The 15,452-nt window shown below is 40.1% G+C and overlaps 1 protein-coding gene across 16 annotated transcripts in view; it reads left to right on the forward strand.

Moving 5' to 3' along the window:
* CLASP1 (cytoplasmic linker associated protein 1) overlaps positions 1–15,452 on the forward strand; it is a 174,077-nt gene that overhangs the window by 142,723 nt on the left and 15,902 nt on the right. For 7 of the 16 annotated variants that reach the window (XM_051786989.1, XM_051786993.1, XM_051786994.1 and 4 more), the window contains 6 exons: positions 241–347; positions 5,283–5,399; positions 8,989–9,139; positions 9,965–10,211; positions 10,977–11,170; positions 12,058–12,186. In XM_051786989.1, the coding sequence (XP_051642949.1) occupies positions 241–347; positions 5,283–5,399; positions 8,989–9,139; positions 9,965–10,211; positions 10,977–11,170; positions 12,058–12,186 (945 nt within the window). The remainder of the gene's footprint in view (positions 1–240; positions 348–5,282; positions 5,400–8,988; positions 9,140–9,964; positions 10,212–10,976; positions 11,171–12,057; positions 12,187–15,452) is intronic. The other 9 variants (XM_051786997.1, XM_051786999.1, XM_051787000.1 and 6 more) reach the window with 3 other exon arrangements.

Genomic DNA, 15,452 nt, shown 5'->3' on the forward strand with positions numbered 1-15,452 from the left:
TTCAGGTACTGTGGATTGTAGAGAAACGTACATATACTTTCTTTATTCTCAGAGTAGTACCTTCAGGAACATATTAATGACTACGTGAACCATGGCTGCAGTTTTTTAGGTCAAGAAGCAAAATAAACACTGCACGAAGCTTGTCTAGGGCAAACAAAGGCAGTGTTTGGACCTGTTGTTGTATTCCTGCCTGTGCATTGCAACATATTGCTAATCCTTGTCTTCCTGCTTCTGTGTCAGGGTTCCCCCAGCAATACCCTCGGTCGGACTCCTTCCCGGCACTCCAGCAGCAGAACCAGCCCCTTAACTTCACCTACCAACTGTTCCCATGGTGGACTGTCTCCAAGGTAATGTGGCAGGCTAATTAAATCACTTGCAAAATATTAAAGGATTTCAACACTGAGTGTGCATTTGTAGAATATGACTCACTTTGAAAGCAAAAACAAGATGGAAAGGTTACAGTAGATTGCTCCAAGGAAACAGGGTTTGAACATGATAATACATGGTTGGTGATTGACTTCAGTATTCCAGACCTCATGTTATCTGTGTAATCTTAGTGTCTTTTCTTATAATATTAATTTGCTTTCATAACTAGGTCTTCTCCAAACTACATTTGTGGGGTCAATGAAAGTAATATTAAATGGCAGCATTAGAAATAAAATCTCATTGAGGTTGCATATATCACAAAAGATAGACTGAATTTCAGGTCAGGTGTTTCAGATTGTGTCTATTTTTCAGGTGTGCACTTGTGATCAATAATTCCTCTGACTGTAGTGCAGTGCTTGTGCTGCTGAGAGAAGTACTGCATCTCCTGTTCCCGTCTTATTCCTTGTGAGGATGCAGGACAAGCAGAGGTGGTGACTGTGTTTCGGTGCTGAATATCCCTCAAATTGCTCACCTGACTGCTCACCAGCAGAGTAGTGGCTTGATCTTTTGGGCGGTGGTCTGTTGCTACCACTTGTTTTGCTGAAGCAACAGATGCTACCCTGGATTATATTGGTCCAAAATCTTTTATTGAGTCAACGTGGACTCCTGGATTTTGGGAATGTAGATGTTTTGCACCATAAAAACTTAGAGCAGAGGAGATGACAATTTAAACAGTATGTTCTGGGAGCATAGAAGTATTGGAGAAAAGTATTAAGTTGTTACCTGGACAAGCTGATTCATGCTGGGGAAGCTTAAAAGCTGCTGCTCTTGTCTGCCTGCCCTCTCCATGGGAGGTCGCTTCCCTTTGTCTTAGAAGGAACAGAAGGGTGAGGACTGCAGTTCTTCGTCCAGTATAGTAATTTACACTGAAATATGTTGATCTGCCCTTGCTGTGACTTGCAAAACTCTGTCTGGAGGGATGCTTAGACATGTGAGTGAGTTTCCATGTGTCAGGAAAAGTACAGGCCTTTAGCCTTTAATGAGTAGCTAATTCCAGCAGCACAGGAGCACAGGGGGTTTCCTGAGAAAATTTTGTATATCTAAATTCATCTTTGTGACCCCTAAATCTGCTGTAATGCAGAACTAAAACAAGAGTTTGCAAGCTAAGGTCGAGTTGCTTATTATGAGTTTTTCCACAAAGGTGTCATTGAGAAATTAAGTGGTAGAGTTTCAGGGGAATGGTTTCAACTATGTTGCTTCCTTTTCAACTAACTCGAGCATTGTTGCCCTGCTGATTTCTGTCATGGGAAATTATTAACTGAGATATGTCTCCTTGTGGTTGCGTTGTGGCTTTGTTAGCCAAGTTTGTATGTGGCACTTATTTTATAATTCCACAACTTTTTACCATGCTTTTTGGGATTTCCCACTGGGACACAACTGTGTTTTTCCACTTCACTCACTGCTTTGCATTTTGTCTTTGCATTCTTCTCACCTCTTGATATCAAAATATGGATTAAAACATTCAGTGTGGATTGTTGCTGTTGTTTTCTAGCATTTTGAGTTTAGGAAGTGGAGGGTTTTTTAGCCCATGTCATTTATTCTCAAGGAATAGTTAGAGAGGGCATTTAATTCCAGAGCACTCTGCCATTAAGTCAAGACCAAAACTGCCATGGATGCAGTGGGCTGGGAATTTCCTTTAGAAAGCAATTATTCCTTCAATTTTCTGTGGAGTTCTTGGAGATGTTGAATCAGAAAGTTAGATGTCTTTTCAAGAAGTGTGTCCTGCTTCCTTGCTGGATTTAGTTATTCAAGAGTGATGTTTAAAAATTACTCTTCAGTGATAGGTGAAGGAGGAAGCTGCTATGTAAACCCTTTAAAATATTGAGGGAAGAAGTTCTGCCTTTTTGGTGAGCAACCTCTGAGCAATAACAATAGCTGCAGATTTTTACAATTTGTTAAAATGGCAGCAAGTACTGCAAATCAGGGGCAGTAGCTTCTGATGCTCTGTGGACGGCATCCTTCTTGAAAATGTCTTATGTAGCACAGTTTGGCCAGGATCCTGGCTTACAAGGGAGAATTAGCTCTGGTTGTCCTTCTTTTAGAAACAGGCTTTGGAAGATGTGCTGACAGATTGACTGAAGTAGGGTACAGTGTAGTATAGCATTTTTTGGGATAGCTGCTGCAGTAACTTGTTTCCATTACAAATACTTGTCATTTGCTATTCATCAGTGGGGTAAAGTGTCACTTTTCCCTCTTCAAACTTGAAACATAAGCACACCCAGGTCATTCTGACAGCATTGTAAAAGGATAAAGATTCCCAGTTTCTTCGTGTAGCCCTCCTCCAGAGCTAGGCTTGGCTTTACATTTTCATGGGACCCATTGCCAAAGGTTTGTAACGAAGTTGTGTATGCCTGTTGCTTCCTGGGGTGCTCTGGGTGCTGGCCCTGCTTACCTTGTCCCTGCCTGTGTCTTGTAAAGCCAGCCTGAGTGCAGTCAGTGGAAGGATTATCTCCAGTTCTTAATGCCAGCTTTAGTTTTGAAGGTTAGACTTTCCTTTGATTTTTTTCTTGATGCACAGATTGGAGTCTTATCTCTAGAGACATACCTGTCTTTGGGGCTGAGATATAAGTAGAAAGGATGTTTGGGTCCTCCTGTAGGAATATAAAAAAGCTGCTAAGCATAGCTGCTCTCCCATTTTACTAATGGTTTGTGAACAATATCCCCAGTATTAATCATCAGGGCTTCATTGATACAAACTAACTGTATTATGCATGTATTCCAGATGACTGATTTTTTGAGGTGTATTGGGCTCTCTGAATAGATTTTGAATGTTTTGATTGAACTGAACTCCTCCAACAGCTAATTTGCCTATACGGATGATAACATCTGCTAAGTATGCCCTGATGTTAGGTCTTCAGAAGGGTAACATGCCTTCAGGGCCTTGGGCAGAGTCCTTTCTCCTGCCTTCGTTTCCTCCCTCCAGTTCTTCTTCATGATCACTATAACACATCCACTACATCTGTGAGTTACTTCTGCATTTGTACCTGCCTTTTTTTTTTTCTTTCCCTTGGCAGTTTTAGTTTTTGGTGAGAGGAGTTATGGAAGAAAGAGGTGCTTTCTGAGGAGAAGAAAAGCAGGGAAGGGTACTTGGGAAGACTGAAAATAATAGGAAAAAAACCCCAGACTTTAGACTGAAAGAAAAGATTGTTCCCTAGGCAATTCACAGATGAATGGCTTGAGTTTGTGTTGGACAGAGAAAATCTTCTGAGATTTAATAAATGATGCTGTATGACAAAAAGAAAAACACTTAAGTTGTGAAGTCCTGTGGTGTAAGAGTACTGTTCTGAATGGTGAAGGAACAAGTGTTACATTCAGATTGGGAAATTTCACCTAGAATTCTGTAGGACTATTTGAAGGAATATCCATTGAATACATTTGCCCTGTTGTTTCTGCCATTATTAGTAGTCCAGAAGCGTGTACGTGGTTCTAATTATTAAAATCAAACAAACAAAAACCACCTAAAGAAAAAAACCAATTTAGTCCTTCAAAGATCTCTAGAGGAAATGCATCAAATAAAAGGCTAACTATTTTATTTTGCTATGTAAGTTTGCGTGTTTGCTTTTTCACTGATAATAGAAAATACCATTAAAAATAAAATTTGACACTTTCAGTATTAAGTTTAGCAAGTCAAGGCATGGAAACAATTAAAATCAAACCACCCACTTTATACAATAAGGACAAACCTGCATTGTTTGGTGGCCTCTTTGCAGGTAGGTGAGACCTGAACTGTGAGACTTCTGATCAGCGGTCTGGGAGTCTGGGGTATTTCCATAATAATAGTGGCATGTAATAGCTATGGGTTTGATTACTATTTAAGGAGTGAATTTCTTGACACTACTCTTCAGAGGAGTTTTCAACTGGCTTTGCTGCTGTTTGCACTGGAGCAATTATTGACTCGTTTGCCCCTTCTGATCTTACGATATCTTTCACTTGCATATATAAAAATACGACATTGCAAGACAGTGTGCTGTGTAATAGAAACAAAGTAGTGTCGTGAATACTCCATCAGCTCAAGCATCTGTATTTTCATTTAGAAGGTGATTTTGAAAATCCACGTACCATAAACAGAACAGAACAAACACAGAGGTTAAACAAATTGACACAGGGATGGATACCTTGACCCAAAGGTGCCGGATCAAACAAAACCCCAGAGGGGCTTGTGGAAGTTTAAGGAGAGATCTGAATCAACTCAGAAACTGATGTCATCCAGTCTTTCCAGTTCTGTCTGCTGAGACATGAGCCAAGTACCTAGTTTACATGATATGTTCATACTCTAGACTGACTTTCACTTGCTGCATATTTGGGTTCAGTTTGAATCTGGTGAAATAGGATCAGATCTAAAGCCCTCTTAAGATTTGCTGATTGTTTAAGGCCTGATTGCAGGCTTTTATAGAGGCACCAGGAGACAAATTTCATAAGGTACCTTCAGGTGCCTGATAAAAAAATAAACTCCAATTTTCCTTTCTTCCAGGGAAATCCTGTTGCTTAGAAATATGTGCTTAGAGTTTGAATACAGATGCGTGGTCAGGAATTGGTTATGTAGAACATTATAAGAGTTGTTTATAGAGACTATATCCATTTGTAAAATCTACTGGTTAGTACAAGCAGGGACTGGTTTTTTATGAATCATATATTATGTTAGGAATAAAAATGGAAATTAATAATAAAGGCCAAAACAATGACTTGTGAGGCTCAACGGAGTATTCTTGTTTAATTTTGTTTCTATTAATTTTTTTTCTCTCTCCAAGGCAGCATGACAGCACTAAGCCACTCAGATTATAGTTTCTTTTTTTTTTTTCCTTCCCTCTCCTTTCTCTGTTTTTTTCTCTCTTTTGTTTCTCCTCTGATCACGGCAGTCGGCTCTGGGGTTGGAGTGCAGATGGGCTGTCGAAGCACCCCCCTCCCCTTTCTCAGCCTAACTCCATCCCCACTGCTCCTTCCCACAAGACTTTCAGACGCTCTTACTCTCCCAGGTAACAAGCTACCTGTTAAACCAACTTGTCTGAGGTGTCACAGTATTATTTACCTTTCATACTGTGGGATTTGTTCAAATGTGGGACTTCAGAGGCTTTGGTTTGAAAAGAGATGATGACAGCTTTCAGAGAGCACAGATGATGGGTAGCCACTTGCTCGCTGCTTGGGGAAGATGCAACATGTAAGCAGTGAAAAAAGAAAAGGAGTTTTTTCAGACTCTTACACCCATTCAGGAAGGTGGCAGGGAGGTGCTTCACAGTTGGTTTCCAACACAGAACACAGTTGCTGAGCACTTTTGGCAGGCACTGGTTGCGTTATGATACTATGGGCAGGATCTTCAATTTGGCTACACTGTGTGCCTGAGTATTTTTAAATGGCAAATACAGCTCAGGAGTGACTTCACACCGAACCTTATGTATCATCTTAACAGCTGCTTGCATAGTGTGATTGTGGAACATTCTTGAAATTTGTAGCATTGAATTTAAATTTGTTCTTACCACAAGATTTAGGGGTTATCAGTCTCTAATTTTGACATCTGTTCCTTTTCCTGTGCCCTCACATTTTTTTCCAGTCTGCATACAGATTTTGGATCAGTATACTGGACTAAAGCTGTATACTGGTTTTAATCAGAAAAACTTTCTCAATAAAAATTTAATTCATCAGATGTCTCTGAAAAGTCTTTGGATTTTTCAAGTTTGTACCTTGACAACAGAATATCTATACATGTGGTTTCTCCTGACGTAAATATACCTGTTACCTGAGGAAGGACTAATACATAGTTTTTCCTTCAAACAAGAAGTTCCTAATGAAAAACTATTGAAAGAAAAGCAAAGAATTTTTTCTTTGAGGGCTCAAAATTTGAGAACCTGTGATGTATGAGAGAGAAAATAGAATACAACAGTTGATACCCCTGTAAATACCTGCAGAATTAAAACTTTAATGTTCTGATTCTTCTAGGACACTAAGATATATGTGGAGGGAGATCCATGTTGATTTTTGGAATAAAACTAGTTGAAAATGTTTTTTCTGCCTTTTATTATGTGACATCAAGTTTTGGAGTTATTTGACATATATTCCAGCCCAGAGCCTGAAAGTGCAAGGAAGTGAGTTACTGTGTACTGCTTGAAGACACTAAACTGTGGATTACTTATGCATAGTTTGGATTGGAAACGGAATAACAGTTTATGGAAGTAAAATGTATTTCATGTCAGACTGGAAAACTGCCAAATTGTGTCTTGATAAACTCATAGACAGCTGCATTGATTTTTGTGCAGCAGAAGATGGAAAATAATGTTGTGACATCCGTAAACACTTCTCATTTCTACTCACTTCTTATTCATCCTGTGCCTTTCCTCTAGTTTTCTGCATGGGTCATAATTTTTTTTTTCCTTTTGTGCCTTTTTTTTTTGTCCTGAAAGGTGAGTGTAGTTCCATTTTATTTTTATTCCCCACATTGTGTTGTCTGTGAAGTATTCCAGTGCACATACTGTCAATAGACATGTGTGTTCACATGTAGAATTTCCATTCATGTAGAACACAGCCATAATGTTATCTCCTGCACAGGCTCAGTCTTGACATATGAAATCTCTGGATTCTTTAGTTTTTTATTAAAATGTGGGTTTGTGCTTTGACAAATGCATCGGATTGGTGGCTCTGTTGAGAATTTGCCTTAGTCCTTTAGCACTGAAGAGTCTGTACTTTGTTAACAGCGTAGGGCAAAATTCATCCCTGAGGAAAGATGTGATGATTTCAGCAGAAGATTTAGTGCCAGTATATTAGTAATTATTTATCTTTTTTTTTGCCATGGATGTAATTGTGTGACCTTTGGTAAGTTGTACCATCTCTTGGTGTGAGCACACAGGTACAGTCACATGTATACCTTCTGGAATGGTGGTTTCATTGTTGTTTTGTGTATTTGTATGAAGAACCCTTTAAGATCAACTAATTAAACATGCTTGAGCTCAAAACGTCTATTTTTGAGATCATACGAAACAAAGGTTTTCCTGTTCCTGCCTGATACTTTTAAAGAAAAACTACCTTCCCTTCTGTCTGGAAAACCATCACAGTGCATTAGTGTTGTTCAGCTGCCTGAAAAGCCCTAAAGACTTCAACTTCTGCAATTTATGAAGAACTTTTGCTTCCTGATCTTGGTCTGTTCTTTAAGTGGTTTCTTTTTTCTCCCTGACCTGTCAGACACTGTTTCAAGTTGGGGAGTTATTCTTTGGTTTCTTTGCCAGAATACATGGTGCTGATGCTGTGTGAGTGTAGTGCGAGCGCGTTGCTTGGGAGCCAGGGATTATGGCTATTTTCAGTGTGTTAATCTCAAAGGAATTGGGCAGCACCAGTTGTATCCTCTGTCTGAAGTTCCCAAGTTTCTTCCAGAAAAAAAGTGGTTCTAGATATTTAATATCCTACCTTTAGTTCTATTGAAAACAGTAATTGTGTACCCAGGATTCAGAAGGGATTTTCTGGTTTGATCCCCCCCCACACTCAACAATTTTTCTTCTGTGGAAAAGAAACACAACTCTTTGATCAGCCATCCACCTCCAAGCCCATCCTGTCATCCTTCCCAAACTGTTAAGAAATAGTAATTCACCACTGTAGGGAGCCACTTCTTACCATTTGTTGACAAACAACTTGATGTAAATGTCTAATTTGATCTATTTGCTTCTGGCTCTACTAAGATCTGAGTCTGTACCAGAGAAATTGTTCTCTGTTCTCTGGGTCTATTAATTCAAATTTCTCTTGGAAAACTGATTGTCATGCAAACTCAACTTCTCCTAGATAGACCATTGCCCTGCCAATAATGCCTTTTTAATTTCTTCAAGCTTGTAGAAGCTTCTCGTTAGCCAGAACTTTTAATTTAATCATCTGCCCTTGCATGCATGGCATTTTATCATGGAACTTAATTTTGGATAGCTCCTCAAGGAATCCCAAAACTTTTATGGCTTCATGCTGCTGAAAAATTTCTAAAGAACAGACAGACTGCAAGAAAGCATCAGATTAGTATAAGAGAATTCCCAAACTTAGGCTCAGTATTGAAATACATCTTTTACTAAGGCATTGTGTAAGTGGGTTTGGTTTTACTGCTTTATGAATTAAAGTGGGCCGTGTTAGACTGAGGTTTATGTCAAGATACATTTTCCATTTAAATCTGTCGCAGTTTCATAAATTATTAAACCTAAATTTCATTGATTTCATATCCACCAGCTGTAACAACCCTTTCGGTTCTCATAGTGATGGATTTTATGTTCCTTTTTAAATTACACCACTGCCATGCTGGGGATAGGGTTTTTTGGTTTACAGAAGCTTAGCACACTTATTGCTATGCAATGTAAGAAACAGTGTACCTGGTTTCCCCTCACTTACAGCAGTGTAACACCACTGATTTCAGTGGAGCTTCTCCTGGATTTAGCTCCTCTTGAGGGAGGACTCAGACCTGAACTCTGCTTTGATTCCATCCGTGTTTTGTTACAAGTCACTGTTAGAAAGGGTACACCAAACCATCTGTCTCTGACTTGTTTTTGTTAACGCTCAGAAGCAGATTCCAATTTCATTTGTAACATTTCATATACGTTTGGTCTTTAGTATGCTGGATTATGACACGGAGAACCTAAATTCTGATGAAATCTACAGCTCTCTTCGTGGAGTCACAGAAGCGATTGAAAAGTTTAGTTTCCGTAGTCAAGAGGACCTGAATGAGCCAATCAAACGTGATGGAAAGAAAGACTGCGACATTGTAAGTATTAGATTTGTTAATGTCCCCAGATAGATGAAATTTTAAAACATTGTGATCAAACCTGGCTGTGGATTGTTAGTATACAAAATCCAGTTATCCCTTCTGTATTCTTACAAGCGTCTTCTGCTTATTGTCTGTTAACTTCTTATACCTTAATTACGGGGTCCCACTAATGTAGTCCCTTGCTCCCTTTGAAGTCTAGCCTCCTGTGAAATGTGCTTACTGGGCTCCTGTTGGAGTCCCATGCAGGCTGGAAACAGTAGTAATGTCCCTCAGGCTCAGCATGGCTCAGAGATGGCTTCTTCATGGAGTGTGCGTCATCAGGTCTATAATGGGAAATGTTAGCTCTTAAAATGCATGGATGGTTTCCCTCACAGGCTTAGGACCTGTAATCACTCCAGGTGCACAGCTCCTATAGTATCTTATGCTGCATGAATGGGTACACAATTGTCTCCCGTATGTAGTGCCTTTTGTTTTAATGAAATACACAGCCTTCAAAATTTAGGGGAATCTTAAATTTTGATCCTTTCTTAGCAAATTAGTCCTGTACCAGAGCTTATGATCTTTGCCAGTTTTTGCAGTTTTAGAGATTTTAACTTATATTTAGGAATGTTAGTTTAGTGTTATGCCCTGTGATCATGAGGGATTTTTGAGCAGTTGTAGTTATATAAAAGAGGTGGTAATCAGTTATGTAAGTATTATGTATAAGTAATACATATAAATGATTCTATGCCTCTTCCTGTTGGTGAGTGACCTCCAAAAAGCCTACAGCTTCCACAGAATTTGAGTAGTCTCATATCTTTTTTTCTCTGTTTGATCCTCCAGGTGTCTCGAGATGGTGGCCTTGCTCTCCCTACTGGAGATGTCCGTGGAGGCAGTGACATTGTGGAAGGTGGGAGGATGGCTCTAGATAACAAAACCTCCCTGCTGAACACGCAGCCTCCCCGCGCCTTTTCAGGACCACGTGCTCGAGAGTATAACCCCTATCCTTATGCTGACACCATTAACACGTACGACAAGACTGCCCTGAAGGAAGCAGTGTTTGATGATGACATGGACCAGCTTCGGGATGGTTTGTATCAGCTCCCTCATAAAACTGCAGGAGCTTGCTCCGTTTCTGGTATATTTGTGTATGGGTAGTGCTCTCAGATATGTGCCTGCCTGTGCATGTGTTGTGTATTACCTTGCATCTGAGTTGAGGCTTGATATGAAATACCTTCATGTCTTCATGTCCCAGCAGAACCTCATCTGTGACTATTGAGAAAACGTTATTCCGCGGTTTTGATTTTTGTTTGCCTGAAGTTTCCCTTAAACTAGTCCCTTAAGCATCTACATATATTTGTAGGGACACTATTTTGGGACCTTCCCCTCTTTATGACTGGAATGTTTCACTCAATAGCTTGTTGTTACTAAGTGTTTTACTTTATTTAAGTGGTGCTACACCTCAGCTTAATTCTTTTGCAGTACACTGATGAGTCACTGTACTTTGATCTAAAGGTCATGCATGTGACCACTGGTTTTGGGTGTGTGTGTGTCTGGGAAAAAACCACAGCAGTTCTCATCTTGCAGAAGTAATTGTTGGAACTGGAAGAAATCCAGTCGTCATCTCTTCCTGGTTTGTTAGAAGCCATGTGCAGATTCATGAGCTGTGTTATGAACTCAGGTTATTGTGGGTTAGTCAGATTCTCTTGCCTGCTTGACTGAGGCCACTGGGAATTTGATGCATTTTTTTGGGGGGGCCCTTGTTGCATGCACTTTGTTCCGTAGAGGGTCAGTAATCTTGGCATCTTTGATCTGTTCCTCCTTTCTCCAAATGATTTGCTGCCATTTGTCCTAGAAGGACCCATTGACCATTCGGATTTGGTGGCTGATCTTCTGAAAGAGCTTTCCAACCACAACGAGCGGGTGGAGGAGCGGAAAGGAGCTCTCCTGGAATTGCTAAAGATCACAAGGGAGGATAATCTCGGAGTTTGGGAAGAGCATTTCAAAACTATTCTGCTCTTGCTACTGGAAACGCTTGGAGACAAAGATGTGAGATGTAGATTTTTGTCTTTACTGTACATTGCTTCATCTGTGGTGATAGTTCCTCCACAGTTTAAATGAAACCTCTGCTCATCAGTGATGCTGCACTGCTTGCTTTTTCTTTTGAAGGTTGACAACTCTAGTTTTCACTGTGTTCAATGATGAGTTTTAAGCGACTCTGAAGTGTACCAGTTTTTCCCCTCCCTCCAGAGCATTACTAATAAATAACTATGAAATTGAACTAGACTCAGAAAAGAAGTTATCTTCTAATCTAGTACAAAAACTATCAACACTTCAATGGTTGTTTCCTTCTGAGTTAGGATAAAGTTACAAGCTCTTAACTGTATTATACCCATGCCCAAAAGAAGGATAAAGGCATTCTAGAAGAAATTAATTTTTTTTCTCTATTTGGTTTAAAGACATGGGGTATTAGATTGCATTGAATGGGTCTCTGTCCCTTACAAAAATGTCATCAAGAACAAGCTGCTTCTGTAGAGGATCTTGTTTTGAAGTATTAAAAATTTATGTTATTATCACAGCAATTGTAATTCTGTAGCAGTGTAGGTGGTTTACATTTTCTCAATCATTGTTCATAGTATAAGCATGAGCTGCTGTAGTTCTACATGTTTAATCATAGCATTATCATGCATTTATCAGAATGGTGGCTGTGTCAGAATGGTTCATTCTTGTATCTGTGAGAACAGTCATTTCATGTGGATTTTTGTGCAAGAGCGAGCAAGGAAACCAATTCTGAATTTTTGTTACTTTGATTACACTGCTCACTCCACTGGAGCTGATAAAGTAAGATTTCTGGTGGCATAGGGAGCCATGAGAATTTACTTCTAACTACGATTTTGAGAAGTGACCTTTTCTAACATGGATTCTTCTTGACACAGCATTCAATAAGAGCCCTGGCGCTGCGAGTCCTGAGAGAGATCTTACGGAACCAGCCGGCAAGGTTTAAGAACTACGCAGAGTTGACTATCATGAAAACACTGGAAGCACATAAGGATTCCCACAAGGAGGTGAGTGAGCCTTTCAGTGTTGCTACTGGGAAAGCAATATGGACCTGCTGAAGAAATGCCTGTGAGACTTAACAGGAAAACTTGTTGACCCATCTTGACAATAGAACAGATTGATATTAAATCTCCCAAGAAGAGACAGATTTTTTCATGCTGAAGCAGTGAGGAAAAAAGTTGGGACCAACAGAGCTATTTATGTGGACTTGGAGTTACAGGGAATTGTCGACCACCGTTAATCAGCTTGCCAGCATTTCCTTGCACATTCTGGGAGAGGCTCAGACACTGTAGTAGAAAACTGCATGTTTCATTATTTTTTGGAGAACACTGGGGGCACTGTGCTGCCTCTGTCTGTAACAGGTAAGGATAGAAAATGTACTAGAGAACACAAAGGCCATACTTAAGCAGAATTGTGCGTGAAAATTGAATGGTGAAATTGGGCTGTGCTGGAGAACAGGGAACTGGTGAGTAACAGGAGAAAGAGGACATGCTGCAGGGGCAGAGGAAGAAGCAAAGAGAAGGGTGAATGGCATTTTCCTTTTGTGAGAGAACTCGTGTAAAACTGAAAGTATTCTGGAGTAAAGCAAGAGCAAAGGGACATGATAACGTTTGAAGTAGATCAATTCAAATTACATTTAAAGTCAAACTTTGTAGATGGACTTCCAAGCTGGATCTTTTAATCTACCTTGTGCATGTTGCAAGTTTGAACTAAACCTTGGAAAGCGCTATCAGAATTTCTCTATATGTCTGTGATGGCTTTGTTCTCTAAGACCTTGCTTTGAAATCTAAGACATTTATTCTCCTCTGCAACAGGATTGTCCTAAGCTAGCAATTTTGGGCGTCTCTGTCTGAAGAGATTTGGCCATGAAAAGATCATTGTATAGATCAGATTGCTTTAGAGCATTGTGTAACTGGCACAAGGTTATGTTAGCTGTAGGTAGCAGAAACTGTACTGCCTAAAAATCAAAACAAAAAACACCCTCAAGGAAAGAAACTAACAGGCTGAATTTCTTTAAAATGCAAAAGCAGAAAATGTTTAATCCTTTAGCGAATGAGGACTGCCCTACTCTGCCTACTGTCCTCTCCCTGATTCAGAGCCTTTGCACCCCTGTCATTTTCAGTTCAGAGTAATAAGAAGCAGTTGTAAATTGATTTCCTGATAAAGCAGTCAGACAAAACATTATGTTCTGAAGGAGTGGCTTTTATTGGCAAGTTTTCCTGCTAGCATGTTTCTCAGTTCACCTTGACTCATTGCCCTTTGTATTTGTTGCCTGAGAGTCCTCCAAAACTGCTATTTCTGTCAGAATTCACTGTCCTTGTGGGACTGATGGGTTTTGTAGAAATCAAGAACAGTGTTGAAAATATTATTCTTTTTGCCTCTCTACTCCCCACAGTATGTTCTTCATGCTTGTGGTGTGGAAAGGTTCTTCAGGATTTACATGAGGTGCCTGCCAAGGAAAAGCAATGGATAAGTCTGCTACAGAGAAAGTGAAGCTCATGCTAGGAATGAAGAGATGGGAGTTTGTGGCACTCCTTTATAGAATAATTGAGGTGTATTGCTATCAGGAAGTAGCTGCTGTGCTGTACATAGCATGACTTTGATTTACCATGGTTTTACATAGCATCTTCATAATGAAAAATCAGCTGCTGCAATGGGACCTTTGTGTGACAGCTCTCATAGTAGAACACTGCAAGAATATTCTTATTTTCCTCCCTGTTGTGTGTGTAACTGTATTGAGTGGGGACACTGGTGCTGGATTTTTTGTTCTGTGTGTGTTTTCTGATCCCTGTGTAAACGAAGCTCTCAAAACCATGATGCAGCCCATGAAAGGCATCATCTGTCTCTCAGTAGACTGAGAATATCAGCATTCCTGAAGTTAAGACAGGTACCTGCACTTGAGCTAGGGTAAAGATATACCTGGGAATATGCTTTAGGTAGTTTTACCTGTAGCTGGGATTTGCTGATTCAGTTTAAGTGTGTGAAAAATTAACCTAAGAGTTCATTTGGGCATGGCCCAGTTGGTCAAACTCCTAGCTCTGGGCTAGAAGGTCACAAATTCCCTTCCCATGGTGGCCCTTCAGCTCGCTCTCACTGCTGACTTTGCAGCACTGCTCTCTCCAGGAAAGGCAGAGGAGCTGCCCTTTGACTGGATCCCACTGAGCAGAAGATTAAGTGAAGATTCACCAATTTGTGATTGAAGGACAACTCTCAGCTTTCAAAGAATAGCTGAAGAAGGAAGGGAAGATCTGAACAGTTTGTTCTACAGTTTTCTTTTTCTCTGTATCAGAGCAATACTAAAGGCAGTGGTGTTAGTGTCCTTAGACTACACAAAATACAGTCTTCCTCTGGACTGTAAGAAAGGCTGCTATATCATTTAGTTATTTGTGCCAGTGATGTCCTGATGTCACTCCAGAACTTGTTATATTTCTGGATGCTTCTGCCTTGTAGTAGAAGACAGGAGTGATCTCTGTTTATGGTTTGAGATCCTTTGGAGTGCAATAGGCTGTGTAAGTTAGCTGTGTAAGTGTCTGTTCTGAGCAAGGTGTATATGTTTCAGTCTTTCTTACTTGAATTTCCCCTTCACCACAGGGACTGCTAATTGCTTCAAGTTACTGCTCACATTTTCAATTATGTTTGACGCAGAGAGAATCAGTCTAAAGTGACCAAGCAAAGGGAGTTTGAAGAGGAGCACAGTACAGAACTGGTAATCTTGGGTATTGTCTCCAAGAAGTTGTTCTACTAAGAGGCAGTTCTTTGGAAATCAAGAAGGTTCATTTAGCTACCCAAATTTCAATATTGCTGTTGTTCAGCATGGCCAGGAGAGATCAAATGATGAATTAAAACCAACACATTCACCAAATAGCAAATATCACCCCCTACCCAACTGAGTGCTGATACCTAGTTAAAGATTTTTTTGAAACAAGAAGAACTGTGTGGTTTTATTCTAGATTATATAGTTGGAAGTATCAAAGCAGTGTTAGCATAGTTAGATATTTTGGGATGCCTGGATAATTGACTGTTTTTCCAAGTCCAAAGAGAAGTCTTTAGACAGTTGAGTCTTTGCCATGGTTAGAAGTCTTCTGCCTTCTTTTGCTGAAGGCAAGGTCTGGGATCAGCAGAGCAGCGCAGCTAAGAGCACCACATTTCCACGCAGGAACACAGGAAAACTTGGTACCTGGAGTTGGAGGCTGAGTCTCACCTTGTTCTGAGTGCAAATGCAGGAGATTAGCAAAGCACAAACCTCAATGGCAGGTCAGAATTAATGTAACCC

This window comes from Manacus candei, unplaced genomic scaffold (genome assembly GCF_025592945.1).
Source record: "Manacus candei isolate 608988 ecotype Guabito, Panama unplaced genomic scaffold, ASM2559294v1 h1tg000023l, whole genome shotgun sequence".
In the NCBI taxonomy this organism is placed as follows: Eukaryota; Metazoa; Chordata; class Aves; order Passeriformes; family Pipridae; genus Manacus; species Manacus candei.